Consider the following 16,387-nt stretch of genomic DNA (forward strand, 5'->3'; position numbering starts at 1 on the left):
AGTGGGGCCTGGGCTCTGTAGCACACTGGAGATGCATTCCCCCTCTGCAGGCTCTAGAAATCCTGTCCTCCCACATAGGGGCTCTTCCGTGCAGCACAGAATCTCCCCCAGTATCTTTTGTTAAACGATCCAGAAGTTAAAAAGTGAAGATGGGTCTCAACAGTATCCTCAGACCTAAAGATCCCAAACAGTGAGGAATGTTGGTGCCATGTACAAACACTGCCGCTCTGAGCTGTTTAGACTCCAGTGGGTGTGAAATGCTCTTGAACAAGTCAATGCTGCATTCTGCTGTGGATCACTGAGTGTTAAAACTGCACCTTGGAGTGCAAATATCGTAAACACTGGGCACAGCGATGGGCCTGATCCAAAGCCATTGTGTTCAATGGGATTCTATCCACTTACTCCAATAGGCTTTGGATCACGCCCAAAGAGTTTTAAATTCCCAATAGCAAAAGGGAGGCCTGCTGGTGGTAGAGTTTGCAGTCAGTTCCTGATGGCCATATAACCATGTACGTACATAGAGGGTGAGGTGTCCTTAAACGAATCAGCTGGGATGGCCATACAAAATACAGCCAATCAGCCTTTAATTTCTCCAGGGAGAGGATGGGGGCAGGGACATAAATATGGCTAGAAGACCAAAGGAAAAATACCACAGTGATTCCTCGTCAGGTCTCTCTTAATGGGCATGCATAAATGTCAGGTCCCAAGACAGCTGTCAGGTCAGAATCTCTAAGAGTACGTGAGTGCATGTTTTACTGTGTCTATTTTTATCTTATCACACAATCATCTGGAGTCAAGTGATCCATTTGCCTTTCACCTTTCAGATACTGCAGGATTTCTGCCTTGAAAATAGTGTTAATCCATGCTAAAAGTCCCTTTACACCTATTGTAGGCTGTCTTCTTACAGAATCTCTTGGAGGCCTGGGATGTAAGCAAGCCAGTACATTCTGGAGCTGGATGTTATTAAATCATTATCTGGAAAGACAGTAGAGTGTTTGACAAACAGAGCTCAGAGCACAGCAAGATGCTAGGGGGACAATATCTCTTATTTCAGAGTAACAGCCGTGTTAGTCTGTATTCACAAAAAGAAAAGGAGTACTTGTGGCAACTTCGAGACTAACCAATTTATTTGAGCATAAGCTTTCGTGAGTTACATGCATCCGATGAAGTGAGCTGTAGCTCACAAAAGCTTATGCTCAAATAAATTGGTTAGTCTCTAAGGTGCCACAAGTCCTCCTTTTCTTTTTGCGAATATCTCTTATGTAACTCAGAGGGTGTTCCTCAGATCTTCAGGCTGCATAGAATGGTCATGCATTGACAAGGTGCTGGACTGAAGTGTCAGGGGTAGAACACAGTGGCTGACTCCTTGCCATGGTTTTTAATCCCTTTCTGATGGTTGGAAGATCTGTGTTCCTCTTCAGCATAACTATTTCCTTTTATCTTTTTGATGCAAGTCATAATGAGAAAATGTCTTCCTTAAACTTGGTGTAACGTCTTAGAAGTATACCTCTTCCAAAATGCTTTAATTTAATTAAATAATTTCCTTTACCTAGATGGTGCAGTTATTAGAAATCCACAGTAATAAATAATGTATCTAGTTCTTTACTGATCACAGCATGCAGACTTGAGGCTCAGCTTCCTTATTCTGACAAAGCTTGTCTGCAAGGGTGTCAGCCTACTGTCTGCACCTGGCTGAGTAACTGAATGCTCAGGGAATTTTGTGCTACAGGGAGGTTTTAAATGACACAGATCTCTTCATGCTTTCTGCCTCATAAAGCTAATATATCCATATTTAATTAGAAGCTTCAGTTGAAGCTCTTTCTTCAGCTGAGGGAAGTTGATTCTTTTTTCTTAGGTTTGAAAATCTAGCTGTCAGCTTTGGTTTCCCTTTCCTAGTTAAGCCTAAATAAATGAATCCACTTTTCTAATTGTCCAATTAAGATAAATTGTTCATGGAAACAGAAACTACATGTGCCAATTAGAAAAACGCAAAAATTGTATGTGGGACACTTAAATTATACGTGGATAAGTAAATCATTGTTACGAATTGTACAATTAATGAATTGCTTCAACATTGGCAATTAATTCCTAAATTTATATGCCCAGTGCAAACTGCAAGAAAGTTAAATTGTCTATTGAACTGTATTATGTATCAATTTAAATATTTTACCTTTTGGTACAATAATGAGAATTGAAAAGGGGCATCAGAACTGTATCTGGTGCAGAGTGAAAATCCTACCTAAATAATTAATTACTTTGTAAGTTAACCTTTTATGTGTCAAGCTGCCTGATCTATTCAAAGTTCTGCCTCCAAAGGCTTGCCCATTCTCTCTGATGAAGCAGCAGGTCATTAAATTTACTTTCCTGGCCATGGTCAGAGCTGCTTTGAAACATCATGCAATACTGGCTAGTACCCCCAAAAATTCACAGACAGGTAGAACAGGGATATCAGAAATACAGAATAGTATGATGTAATGAATGGCTCCACAGCCGACAGGACTTCCGGTTTGTAAGCATGGGTGGAATTCAGATCTCCTTGCTCCTAAAGCTCAGGCCACAACTATTGGAAGTAAAGAAGAAAAACCTGTAACTATTGTCATATTAAGGCTATTTTCTAACATGCATTTGAGGAGGGCTGGGGTTCCATCCAGTAGGGGGGTAACACTATTAGCTAATTCAATATCTGTACTTCCTTTCCTCTTCGAATACTGAGATTGTGACATCAGAGTAAAATGATGTATTGTGACATCACAAATGGTACAGCAGGGGGTGTGGATTAGGTGATTGAGTTGTGAGGGCAGGACTCAAGAAAGCTATCAGCACATAGGTATCCATAATAAATACTAGAAGACTGAATCTTGCCATCCTCACTGAGACCAAAACTGTCATTGATTTCATAGACTACAGGAACAAGGCCATGACAGCTAATGCCAAGTCTTTTATAACAGCTTATTCTTGCTATTTCTAGCTTATTCTCCTCCTAGCTAAAACCAACACCAGTTCTCCCCATCGCTTGTGAAGACAATGAATGTTTTGTATCTGCCATATGCACACACTGAGGAAACAGATCTTTGTTTTGTGTTTCAAAACTTAAAAATTCATAAGCAAATCTGCTTCCAGTGCAGGATGGCCTTGCTTGTGGCTAACAACAAAATAAATCTCAGTATTTCTTTAAAGCGAAACAGCAATATTGGTATCCTCTTTCCAAGCACACAAATGATAAAAATTGTAGATTCACTTCCATAGAAATTCCCTTTTGCTTCTACTGATGTAATATACTAGCAGAATATGTTAACCTTTACACCTATAGATCAAGAAATCTGTATGTGTTAAACTGAGTGAAACTAGAGTTAATACTGCATAGACATTATAATGTCATTGAAGACTCTTGGGGTAAAGACAAGTGCTACTGAAGTGCAAAACAAAAAAGACTGAATGTTGAATATGAGCTCTTTTGAAAATCTGCCCATCAGTGTCAAAATGGGAGCTGACGGGTGCTCAGTGCTTTCAAAAATCTGGCCCTTCATGTTTGCAGATCTGGTGACTTTGATCCTGAATTTGGTCTAGCTCAACGGTTTTCAACCTTTTTTCATTTGTGGACCCCTAAAAAATTTCAAATGGAGGTGTGGGACCCCTATGGAAATCTTAGACATAGTCTGTGGACCCCCAACATTCCACAGACCGTAGGTTGAAAACCATTGTTCCATGGTAATGACAACCTTTCATGGACCCCTTAGACCAGTGTTTCTCAGACGCAGCCACCGTGGCCCCATGCAGCCACCAGGGGCTTTTCTCATGGCCACAGCCTCTGGGTGGTGACTGCAGGGGGAGGGAGGAAGTAACGGAGTCACAAACACCAGAGGAGCAGGCAGCCAGTGTGAGTTCCCCACCTTCCCAGGGATGGTGGGGTTCAGGCTTCTGGCTTCAGCTCTGGGGTGGCGGGCTCTGTCCTCCGGCCACACGGCAGTAGGCTCCATCCTACGGCTGCAGGGCTTCAGGCTGTGGCCCCAACCCCAGGCTCACAACCCCTTTGCCCCTGGATTCTGCTGCCTCCTTACCCACCTCCCCATCTAGGGCTTAATTTGTCCTCCGGCTTACCAGGGCTGAGTAAGTCTATTGTGAAAAGTGGTATTTGTATGTTTGTTAACGTCACTTTTCACTGCCTTCTAGCTATCAAGTCTGCTGATGTGAAAAGTGGTATTAGCAAACATACAAATATCGCTTTTCACAGAAGCAGACTTACTAGCTAGCAAGTCATAAAAAAGCAACCAAAAAAACAAAACAACAACAAAAGACAAGAACATGCAAAGCACCTTATTTGTTTCAGAGTAGCAGCCGTGTTAGTCTGTATTCGCAAAAAGAAAAGGAGTACTTGTGGCACCTTAGAGACCAACAAATTTATTTGAGCATAAGCTTTCGTGAGCTACAGCTTATTTTTGTTTCTATTCTGTCTAGATCCAGTAAAGAATACAGACAACTGTACATTATTTTTATTATTAGATCTGCAAAAAACCCTACATAAATAAATTAGACTAATTTGGACCTGTATATGTACATACTTATTTGTTTTTCCTAAAGTTCATTCAGTATTTTAGGAAAAATTATCAGAGTGGCCACCATCAAGAGTTGGTGGCCACACTCTGAGGCCACGAAAAATTTTTGTTGTGAGAATCCCTGCCTTAGACATAGTCTGCGGACCCCCAGGGATCCACAGACCAGAGGTTGAAAACCAGTGGTTTAGGTGACTTTCTGTGAATAAATCATCTGCCTCAGAGAGTCAGCAGAATCCATTTAATCCTCCACCCTGCTGGCAGGTGTGGTGTTTATTATAGGAATCAAAGATAAAAAAGGGAACCTTTTAAGCCTTTGTACAGTTTCATTGGCGATACAGAGTGAAATGCAAAATGTAAACAAGCAGAAAAAACTGTAAAAACATTAGATTTTTAAAATTTTTGATTTACTACAATCAATTCTTTGTAGGGATCCCCCTGACTTCTGTTTTTGTTCACTGGGGCTTCCTCAAGGGGAGATTCTTTACAGACATAGGTCTATACATCTTTCCTATGTCTGTAAAGAATCTCCCCTTGAGCTCATTCTCTGGGGTGTTGCCATGGGTGGGCCCCCTTATGCTTTCCAAAGACCGATCTGCACTTTGCTCCGCAGCACACTACCTTTGGCTTTTCCTTGCACTGAGGGCTGCTTCAAGTAAAGGGGATGACTCCACCTCTCCCTGCCCTACAGCCACATTGCTACTTTCTGCTGATAAGAGCACAGGTTTCTTCTCCCACCCCCTTGCTGCCTCTCCCACCTCAGAGTTTACCTCTAGGAACTCAGAGACACACCTCTTTTGGCTACAAGTCACAATGCTAACAGCTTTGGGCAGTGATACGATGTCATTTCCAACCAACATATCAGCTGGTAAGTTCTTAAGACCTACCCCATTCAAAGTACCCCTTAAACCTTCCCACTCTAACTCAATGCGGGCTAAAAGCGCTATGGTTTTAAACTGCCTCAAGGGTAGGAGTTTTACCTCTTCCCCTGGGAGTATATCAGCCTCCTTAAGCACATCTTTCCTGACTAGAGAAATATGTGCTCCAATGTCTCTCCATCCCTGGCACACTCCATCATTTACCTTGGTCTGTATAATAAACTCTTCCTCTACCTCCCAGAGGTCAGACCTGACAAAAATTAACCAGAACTCCTGCTGCCACCACTGAGGTCTCTGACTCATAAGAACATAAAAATGGCCATATTAGGCCAGACCAACGGTCTATCTAGTCCAGTATCCTGTCTCTGACAGTGGCTGATGCCAAATGCTTCCGAGGGAATGAACAGAACAGGGCAATTTCAAGTGATCCATCCCTTGTCATCCAGTCCTAGCTTCTGGCAGTCAGAGGTTTATGACAGGAGCATGAGGTTCTTTTTTGAACCTATTTATACTTTTGACCCTCACAACATCCCAGGGCAGTGAATTCAACAGGTTGACTGTGTGTTGTGAGAAGAAGTATTTCCTTATGTTTGTTTTAAACCTGCCTCCTATTAATTTCATCAGATGACTCCCTAATTCTTACGTTATGTGAAATGGTACATTACATTTCCTATTCACTTTCTGCACACCGAAAGAAGAAAAGGAGTACTTGTGGCACCTTAGAGACTAACCAATTTATTTGAGCATGAGCTTTCGTGCTGTAGCTCACGAAAGCTCATGCTCAAATAAATTCTTTTTGCAAATACAGACTAACACGGCTGTTACTCTGAAACCTGTCTTTCTGCACACCGTTCATGATGCTATAAATCTCTATCGTCTCTTAATCATCCTTTCTAAGGTGAACAATCCCAGTCATTTTAATCTCTCTTCGTATGGAAGCTGTTCCATACCCCTAATCATTTTCATTGCCCACCAGCCTCTGGCAACCCAAGCCCTTCCAGGCCTCCGCAGGCCCCGCTGTCTCTTTACAGGTTAACAACAGGCACACTCCAACCCCCCGAGTGTCTCCCTGGTGTGCCCAGCCCCTGATTCACGGGACGCTCCCAGAATTCCCAGAGGAACGATACACCACAGCTCCACTTCACATGCATCATTTAGATGTGTTTCTAGAGAAAGCAAGCGAACGTTTATTTAATGAAGCACAGAGTCAATTAATAGCAAGCAGAAATATTGGAAACAAAGGGTTACATAAGAAATTAAAATCAGAACATGCACACTAGAGCAGTAGTTTTCAAACTTTTTTTCTGGGGACCCAGTTGAAGAAAATTGTTGATGCCCGCGACCCAACGGAGCTGGGGATGAGGGGGTTGGGGTGTGGGAGGGGGCTCTGGACAGGAGGTTGGGGTGTAGGAGGGGGGTCAGGGCTCTGGGCTGGGGGTGAAGGCTCTGGGGTGGGGCTGTGGATGATGGGTTTGGGGTGCAGGAGGGGCTCTGAGTTGGAGGGGCTCAGGGCTGGAGCAGAGGGTTGGGGGTGCATGAGGGGGTCCAGGTTCTGGGGTGGGGCTGGGGATGAGGGCTTTGGGGTGCAGGAAGGGGCTCAGGTTTGAGAGGGGGGCTCAGGGCTGGGGCAGGGTATTGGGGCGTGGGCTTACCTCCAGTGGCTCCCGGTCAGTGGTGCAGCAGGGATGCAGAGGCAGGCTTCCTGCCTGTCCTGGCACCTCGGACCACGCTGCATCTGAAGCAACCAGCAGCAGGTCCAGCTCCTAGGTGGAGGTGCGCAAGCGGCTCTCGCCCACAGGCACCACCCCCACAGCTCCCATTGGCCGGGAACCGGACAATGGGAGTGCACAGCCGGTGCTCGGGGTGGGGACAGCGTGTGGAGCCCCATGGCCTCCCTGCCTAGAAGCTGGACCCACTGCTGCCTGCTTCTAGGGCGCAGAGTGGTGTCAGAACGGGTAGGCGCTAGCCTGCCTTAGCTGGGCAGGACTGCCGACGGGACTTTTAATGGCCTGGTCGGTGATGCTGACCAGAGCGACCCGGTGCCTTCCACGCCATGACCCAGTGCTGGGTTGCGACCTGAACTTTGAAAAACGCTACACTAGAGCCTAATCCTAACTACCAAGCCATTGTCATGTCATGTAGAACAAAAGCTCACCCCAAATTCTTCCAGCATACTACAGCCAGGCATGGCTGTGAACTTCTGTTCATAGGGTGAGTCACTCTGTCTTCTTGCCTCCTCCGTGGAAAGATGCAGAGTTTGTCTCTGTCCCTATAGTAATAGTCCACAAATCCATTGTTTTCACTTGCAAACAGGATAACTGCTGCTGCTTGTGTTTTCCTGTCTAGAATCTCCCCTGGAGAGTTTGCTATCACTTGTTTATCGTTTTGCTCAGATTGTAAATGGGCATTCATTGAGAAGTGTACAATACTCAGTTTATATGTAGACTGACCAATAGACAAACATCTTCTGCCTGAAAGAAACTTATCTACTTCTGGTGACTGACTGCAACTCACAAACCTTAAGAACATAAGTTTCAGTGTAGATACATAACGCCTTCATATTATCCATACATGACATGCCTGCTGGCACTACAGGTATGTCTACACTGGAATAAAAGACCCATGGCATGGCCACAGCTGGCCTGAGTCAGCTGACTTGGCCACATGGGGCTAAAAATTGCAGTGTAGACGTTTGGGCTCAGGCTGGAGCCTCGAGGCCAGATTCCAGGAGCCTCCCCGGTTGCAGGATCTCAGAGCTCAGGCTCCAGCTTGAGTCTGAGTATCTGCACTGTAATTTTACAGCCCTGCAACTTGAGCTCAACAAGCCTGAGCTGAGTCAGCTAACCTGGGCCATTCGCGGGGTGTTTAATTGCTGTTTAGACGTACTCTAAGAGGTCCCTGGGTCACACTAGAACATCACCAAATCCTGTCCTGACTGATGAGAAATAGGGAGCCGTTTCTTTGTCACAGGGATCTTGCTAGGGCAAAGGGATGCACGGCACAAGGTGCTCCATGCACTTTGCTGGTCATCTGATCTGGGACCTTACTCTGTAATCTCTATTTAGACTGGTAGCAAGCCCATAGTCCCATTGACTTCAGCAGGACTACTCAAGTAAGTGCTATTTGGTGTGACTGGTCCCACTCCACACACACTCCCACCGCAGGGCAGCTCTGAGCCCCCACGGCTAATACGTGCTAGTGTTGTGCACAAACTAAATAGAAAATCCACCCATCGGGGCACTTTGGAAATCTGGATGGTATGTTATGGCTTGAGCCCATTTCTAGTAAATGCCTAGTGTGCATGAAAGACTGCTTCCCTGCCCACCAACTGACGGCACTGCTCTCTTGCATATGTGACCTCTGTGTACCCCCAGTGGCCCCTTTTCACACACACTCCCCCCTTCTTGGGCACTGAAGAGCTGGCTTCCCTTGCTGTCTTTGGAAGGTGCTTGCTTTGTACTGAAATAACCATCCACTTGCCTTGCTCCTCCTGTTGCTTTCCCATACTACAGACGGGGTTAAGGACCAAGAAAAGGAATGTCTAAAGGAGGCCAGTTCCGTGCCAAGGCCGGGGCTGCTGCTGAGCCCCTGTAGCTAGGAGCCAAGGCTCAGAACCCCAGAGCTCATTTATTCTCCAGGCGTGATTCTTTCTGGGTCATCCGAGTCGGTGCCTTGTTCCAGGAGTTAACAGGTCCCATCACCACCCGACATGCAGCCTGCAGACGACATCTGCCCGTCCCGGGGAGGGAGCGAGGAGAAGGAAGCCTTGGGCCACCTTCACTGCTGAGAGCCGGGCGGGCGGCGGCTTCTTTTGACGTGCAGCTGGGCGGGTGGATGATGTTGGAGAGACTGGTGGAGGGAGGCATTAGGCTGTAACCAGAGCCCCAGCAGCTGGGGCTCCCTGCAGCCGCCGCCTGCCAGTCGGAGGAGGACGGGCCCGTGAGCGTACGGAGGGGAGGGACTGGCTGCTGCGGCTGCAAAACGAGGAAGTCTCCACACACTGCCCCCGGTCGGGATCCCCAAGCTACCGCCATCATGCCAGGTCAGCGAGCGCCCTTCGCCTCCAAACGGGCAACTGCTGGGGACGGCGTGGGAGGGGGCAGGCGCTCTGGCTAGGCTCGCAACGCCTCTCGTAGGGGGCGGCAGCTCCGGCAGGCAGGAGATTGGCTGGAGAAAGCGCCCAGAGCGCGGCCGGTGGCTGTGGGTGACTCTGGCTGCAGGGGGCGCGCGGAGCTGGGGTGGCTGGAGAGGGCGCCCAGAGCGCGTCCGGTGGCTGTGGGTGACTCTGGCTGCAGGGGGCGCGCGGAGCTGGGGTGGCTGGAGAAAGCGCCCAGAGCGCGTCCGGTGGCTGTGGGTGACTCTGGCTGCAGGGGGCGCGCGGAGCTGGGGTGGCTGGAGAGGGCGCGTGGAGCTGGGGTGGCTGGAGAAAGCGCCCAGAGCGCGTCCGGTGGCTGTGGGTGACTCTGGCTGCAGGGGGCGCGCGGAGCTGGGGTGGCTGGAGAGGGCGCGTGGAGCTGGGGTGGCTGGAGAAAGCGCCCAGAGCGCGGCCGGTGGTTGTGGGTGACTCTGGCTGCAGGGGGCGCGCGGAGCTGGGGTGGCTGGAGAAAGCGCCCAGAGCGCGTCCGGTGGCTGTGGGTGACTCTGGCTGCAGGGGGCGCGCGGAGCTGGGGTGGCTGGAGAAGGCGCCCAGAGCGCGGCCGGTGGCTGTGGGTGACTCTGGCTGCAGGGGGCGCGCGGAGCTGGGGTGGCTGGAGAGGGCGCGTGGAGCTGGGGTGGCTGGAGAAAGTGCCCAGAGCGCATCCGGTGGCTGTGGGTGACTCTGGCTGCAGGGGGCGCGCGGAGCTGGGGTGGCTGGAGAGGGCGCGTGGAGCTGGGGTGGCTGGAGAAAGCGCCCAGAGCGCGTCCGGTGGCTGTGGGTGACTCTGGCTGCAGGGGGCGCGCGGAGCTGGGGTGGCTGGAGAGGGCGCGTGGAGCTGGGGTGACTGGAGAAAGCGCCCAGAGCGCGGCCGGTGGTTGTGGGTGACTCTGGCTGCAGGGGGCGCGCGGAGCTGGGGTGGCCGGTGGCTGTGGGTGACTCTGGCTGCAGGGGGCGCGCAGAGCTGGGGTGGCTGGAGAGGGCGCCCAGAGCGCGTCCGGTGGCTGTGGGTGACTCTGGCTGCAGGGGGCGCACGGAGCTGGGAATGGAAGGTGGGGCAGCAGCTGGAGGCATTTAGGAGCATTCTCTGCAATGAGTTTGTAAGGCCTCAGCAACGGCGAGCAAGCCAGTCTTTTGGAAATAGTTCCTGCTCTGTCTGGGCAATGCTGTGTCCTGATCAGTACTTGTTTGGAAAACTTGGCTTGTAAGCACAGCATTGACTTTTGGAAGCAGAAATTCTCCCCTTCAAGAGGAAACAACCCCTTGCATTTCTACAGTTCAAAACTCAGTCCTTTTTTTTCTTCAGATAGCCCTTAAAAATGTACTGTGGGGCTGAGAGCTTCCCTATGGCAACCTTCAGCTTGTGTATCGCAGCAATGTAATGACTGGCAAACCAGGCCTATTTTAATGGAATGCAGGACAGTCTGCAGCCTGACAGCCAGGAGACTTCACTGGCCTCCACACCATGCTAATGGTCACACAGCACATTGTGTGGTAACCTAGAGCTGTGTCTGTGTACGTAGCTCTACGGTGAAAACCCAGTTGTGCTGTTAACTTGCAGTGCAATAATTTTCGGCCATAAACCTTAACTCCAGTTAATAATATACCCTTTGGCATATCTTTGCACTTGGGTTATATGTACTTAGCTGATTTACAGTAGTAAATACCATGTCCCCCCCCGGTTGACACAGGATCAATAGTTCACGTCGGGCAGTAACTGTCCACTTATCCTCATCTTGCAAGTTCTGAGCTCAAATTAGGAGCCCCGGTCATGGACAAAGGCCCATTGCATTCGGTGCTGTGCAAACACAGAACAAAAAGATGGTCCCTCACGTCTCCACACAGTGGTTCTCAAGTTCACATCCACCTCTAATAAAATGCAGAGGGTGAATAAAATGAACTAGCTGGCTGGTTTCAAGAGCTGTGGGGCAAAATAGGCTGATTTGGGTTTGAGATTTTGTTTAGTTTTTAGTTTTCTTTCTTCCTGGCAAACATTGCAGTAACTTGACGTCTGCGTCTACCCATGTGGGCTTGCTTTTAACTCCTGTGGAGAAGTGCTCTAGTTGCCACAGCAATGGGCCCTTTATAAATGCAGAGCATAATAATCAGATCTATTACAATTACCACCAGGTGAATATGAACTGCTGGCTCATGTCTTGAATTTGGGAGTAATGATTTGTTTGTTTCTAAACAAACACAAAAAGCATCTATTTAAATAGCCTGAGGTGGCCGATGTGTGTATGTATGAGAGATCATCTCTCTTTCATAGTTGGCTGTGGGCCTAATCCTGTAGGCTGTCCATGAATGAATCTTATGCACTATAAGGTGGGTAGAAAGCTGGCTAGATTGTCGGGCTCAACGGGTAGTGATCAATGGCTCCATGTCTAGTTAGCAGCCGGTATCAAGTGGAGTGCCCCAAGGGTCGGTCCTGGGGCCGGTTTTGTTCAATATCTTCATAAATGATCTGGAGGATGGTGTGGATTGCACTCTCAGCAAATTTGCAGATGATACTAAACTGGGAGGAGTGGTAGATACGCTGGAGGGGAGGGATAGGATACAGAAGGACCTAGACAAATTGGAGGATTGGGCCAAAAGAAATCTGATGAGGTTCAATAAGGATAAGTGCAGGGTCCTGCACTTAGGACGGAAGAACCCAATGCACAGCTACAGACTAGGGACCGAATGGCTAGGCAGCAGTTCTGCGGAAAAGGACCTAGGGGTGACAGTGGACGAGAAGCTGGATATGAGTCAGCAGTGTGCCCTTGTTGCCAAGAAGGCCAATGGCATTTTGGGATGTATAAGTAGGGGCATAGCGAGCAGATCGAGGGACGTGATCGTTCCCCTCTATTCGACATTGGTGAGGCCTCATCTGGAGTACTGTGTCCAGTTTTGGGCCCCACACTACAAGAAGGATGTGGATAAATTGGAGAGAGTCCAGCGAAGGGCAACAAAAATGATTAGGGGTCTAGAACACATGACTTATGAGGAGAGGCTGAGGGAGCTGGGATTGTTTAGCCTGCAGAAGAGAAGAATGAGGGGGGATTTGATAGCTGCTTTCAACTACCTGAAAGGGGGTTCCAAAGAGGATGGCTCTAGACTGTTCTCAATGGTAGCAGATGACAGAACGAGGAGTAATGGTCTCAAGTTGCAGTGGGGGAGGTTTAGATTGGATATTAGGAAAAACTTTTTCACTAAGAGGGTGGTGAAACACTGGAATGCGTTACCTAGGGAGGTGGTAGAATCTCCTTCCTTAGAGGTTTTTAAGGTCAGGCTTGACAAAGCCCTGGCTGGGATGATTTAACTGGGAATTGGTCCTGCTTCGAGCAGGGTGTTGGACTAGATGACCTTCAGGGGTCCCTTCCAACCCTGATATTCTATGATTCCCATTGAAGGCAATGGGAGCTCCAGGCAGGAGGCATTTAATTCCTGCTTTCTTATTTAGCATTTAGCCTTGGATGGTACATTTTACATGACTGTGATGTTGAGAATCAAATTTCAAAGCGCTGATGACTTTCAGCTTGATCAGTGTACTTGGAGCTATGAAAAATGTTGAGAAGAAAAAAGAATTTAAGACACTGGGCTCCTGGATTTTTTTATTTAGTTTTACTTTTTTAATCCTAAAGTTAATTTACGACTTAATCCTGCAGCTCTTCCACATGAATAATCCCTAGTAGTGAAGACGGAAGTTTTGCATGTAAAACAACAGCAGGGCAGGTTTCTTAACGACTCTGCATAATGAGAGATTTTTAACTTCAAGATAATTATGGTGAGAGTAATTGCCATCAATTTGTGCACAGCAGAGTTACTTGGGTTACAAGTCTGATATTTTAATTTCACGGGTCAGTGGAAGGTTTTCATTCATTTACTAGAGCTATTCACTTCTGATCTGATATCATAACAACTTTGAAGCTCTTAGCAACTGCATTTTCAAAACAGCCAGGCCACCGTAAGTGCTGAAGCTGTAAAGATGGGGACTAATTATGATGTGAGTCATGCTTTACCCATTGAGTCATGCATTTTTGATATAGAGAGCCAATATTTATGTGGAGTTTGTAAGTAGTAGTACTGTATCACTCAAAATATTTGGAAAAGGTCTATTGAATACTATTTGGAAAAGCTTTATTCAGTCCTAAAATCCATTTCCAAAATCTTGTTCCAATTCTGAACAGTACAACACAATGAAACCCTGCAATCAAACATGCGAGCATGGATCCCATTCTAAGGCTCCAATTCTGCAGGTAGCTAGGCACCTGTTTAAAGCTAAGCATGTGCATAGCTCCACTGAAGTCAATGGCTAGGTATGTGCTTACATTTAGGTATATGAATAAGTGTATTCAGGGTTGGGATCTGCACACAATTCTGATGGAGAGAGGGTTGGTTTCTATGTCTTTGCTCATTTACATCATTGGGTACTGTAATGTATACGGACAGAAGACACCAGCAAGTCTGTTGCTGCTACATATTAAATTTCATAGCTTCGTCTATTGAGAGCACAATACTGTGATCTTTTAACATTTTAATGAAAATAATATATATCACCAGTATAATATACCCAATATCTATCCAGCCCTTCCAAAAACATTTGTGTAAATTATATCTAACCGGAGTCCTCTATGCATCAAGATTCTACTTCAGTACATACAGTACAAACACTTCCTGGTTACGGTATAGAGGAAAATATTTGTTGTGATCTTCATGTGAAGGTTAGAGAACTGACCACAAGCGTGAGACAATTGACACCACATTCAGTGATCAAATGCTTTGTTATTTTTTGTGCTTTCCCAGATGAATTTAATATGTTAGCTGTTGTTTAAAGTAAAGATGGGTTACTAATTTTGCTGCAGAACATTTTTCTGAGTGCAAGCACTTGCCTGTATAGTGTATTAGCACTAGAAACTTTCCATGAGCACTAGGCACTGCATGACTTAGGGGACTGGCAGTGCAATATGGAGCCTTTCACGTCTAGGTCATCACTTTGAATCCAGCACAGATGAGTAGAGACCAAAATCATTATCATCTGCCAGCTGTTCAGTGACAGATGTGATTTGATAATCTTAGACCAGTTCTCTGTGGACACATGTCTATTTAAGAAAAGAAAGGAAAATAAGAAGCAGGCCTTTTTTGGAAATCTGAGCAGAGAGGCCGAGAACTGAAGGAGCAGAGAAAACTAACCTTTCATCCCTAAAGAGGGTTCCTCCAGCTTCGTCCTAAGGCACGTTGGTGGGGACCTTGCATTGCCGTGTACCTATCATGTGCCTTCAATTTCCAACTCTGTCAATTTCACTCTAACAGGATTATGAAAAGTGCCAACCACCTTTTTAGAGTAATAATTGGAGATCTGCAACAAGTGTTTTGGAGAATCCTTTGGTACAGTGGCCACCATTACAACCTGGAGAATTGGTATCTGTGTATTATTAATGTTATTATGGTGTGGAGAATAAGGGAGATACCTTTAATTTTTTAATTTTTTTATGGATAACTTATGCAGCTCAGTGTACCTTCTTGATACTAGTCTACCTGTCTTCATGGCGCTAAATCAAAGGAGGCTGACGGGGGAAACAAGCAGGAAATGAAACAGTGACAAATATAAGTTATCGCCAGAGTGAATACCAAGGGTCCTTAGGGAAACAATGCGGGAGCTATTAATTGGGAAATTAATTGCCTGGATCCAACCAGCCTATCCAGGTTTATTCTTCCCAGCTCTGAGCCTAGGATCAAAGGGGTTACTAAATAGTTAAAGAGCCTGGCCTAGAGAGGAAGCAGGTAGCCGCAGGTTAAGATGGATCTTTGACAGAGACACGGAGAATGCTGCAGGGCTGTTGGTCTCTCCCAAGCCAGGAGTAGGGGATATGGGCTGGATGGAACTTACCTAGAACTTGCAAAGAAAGAATAAAGGCTGGGTAAGACCCAGACATATATGCCTTTTGTTGTTTTATCCTTTCCCTCTTCTTCCTTTGGGCAACTAAATAATCATTTGTTTTGAAGAAGCTGTTTTTGAGTTGCTTTAATCAGCTGCTGGTCAGAGGCTCCCAGAGGAAAAGGTGCCAATCACAGTTGGGCCTGCCTTGTTAACACAGCTGGTAAACTGGTGGGCTGCTGCCCTGAGACCTGGTCTAAGGGTGGTAGGACTGCGTGATTCCACTCAGAGCGGGGTGAGGATAGCAAAACCAGTCCCCAGAGGGGTGCCCTCAAGAGGGAATAATGGGTTCTACAGCACAGCTCACCCTATGTCCGTGACATATGGCATGCCCTATCCTGTTACCATGCTACTATATACAACCATGCGTGCACTATACCAGTATATCCTCTACTATAAGTATGGGGACTATCACAGTGAAGTTAATTAGGCAAAAGGACAAATTATAAAGGTGTTTATGGTGACCATTGTAGTTTGATATTATGGCCTGGTCTACACTACTGCGGTAAATTGATCTAAGTTACACAACTTCAGCTATGTGAATAATGTAACTGAAGTCGAAGTAGTTAGATCCACTTACCTCAGTGTCTACACTGCACTGTGTCAATGGGAGATGCTCTCCCGCCGAATTCCCTTATGCTTCTCAGGGACGTGGAGTACACAAGTCAATGGGAGAGTGCTCTCCCATCAACTTAGCATTTCTTCACCAGACATGCTAAAGCGCAGCAGTGCAATCTACTGGTAAGTGTAGACATGGCCTTAGTCTTGTTCTTCTTGTTATTTGTATTTTGCTGGTCGGATGACACCAATTAAGGATCAGGACCCCATTGAACTAAGCATTGTACAAACAAGTTACAAAAAAATAGTTCCTGCCCCAGAAAGCTTACGTTTTAAGGACCCAATCCTG

At 46.9% G+C, this 16,387-nt stretch overlaps 1 protein-coding gene across 3 annotated transcripts in view; it reads left to right on the forward strand.

Moving 5' to 3' along the window:
• CARD19 (caspase recruitment domain family member 19) overlaps window positions 1–16,387 on the forward strand; it is a 51,347-nt gene that overhangs the window by 2,110 nt on the left and 32,850 nt on the right. Inside the window, exon 1 of one of the 3 annotated variants that reach the window (XM_073351575.1) lies at window positions 9,293–9,470. The exons of the other annotated variants lie outside the window; for them this stretch is intronic. Coding sequence (XP_073207676.1) covers window positions 9,464–9,470 — 7 coding nt within the window. The 5' untranslated portion in view covers window positions 9,293–9,463. Of the gene's footprint in view, window positions 1–9,292; window positions 9,471–16,387 lie in introns of those variants that run through there. 3 annotated transcript variants of the gene reach the window in all.

This window comes from Lepidochelys kempii, chromosome 7 (assembly GCF_965140265.1).
Source record: "Lepidochelys kempii isolate rLepKem1 chromosome 7, rLepKem1.hap2, whole genome shotgun sequence".
Taxonomy (NCBI): domain Eukaryota; kingdom Metazoa; phylum Chordata; order Testudines; family Cheloniidae; genus Lepidochelys; species Lepidochelys kempii.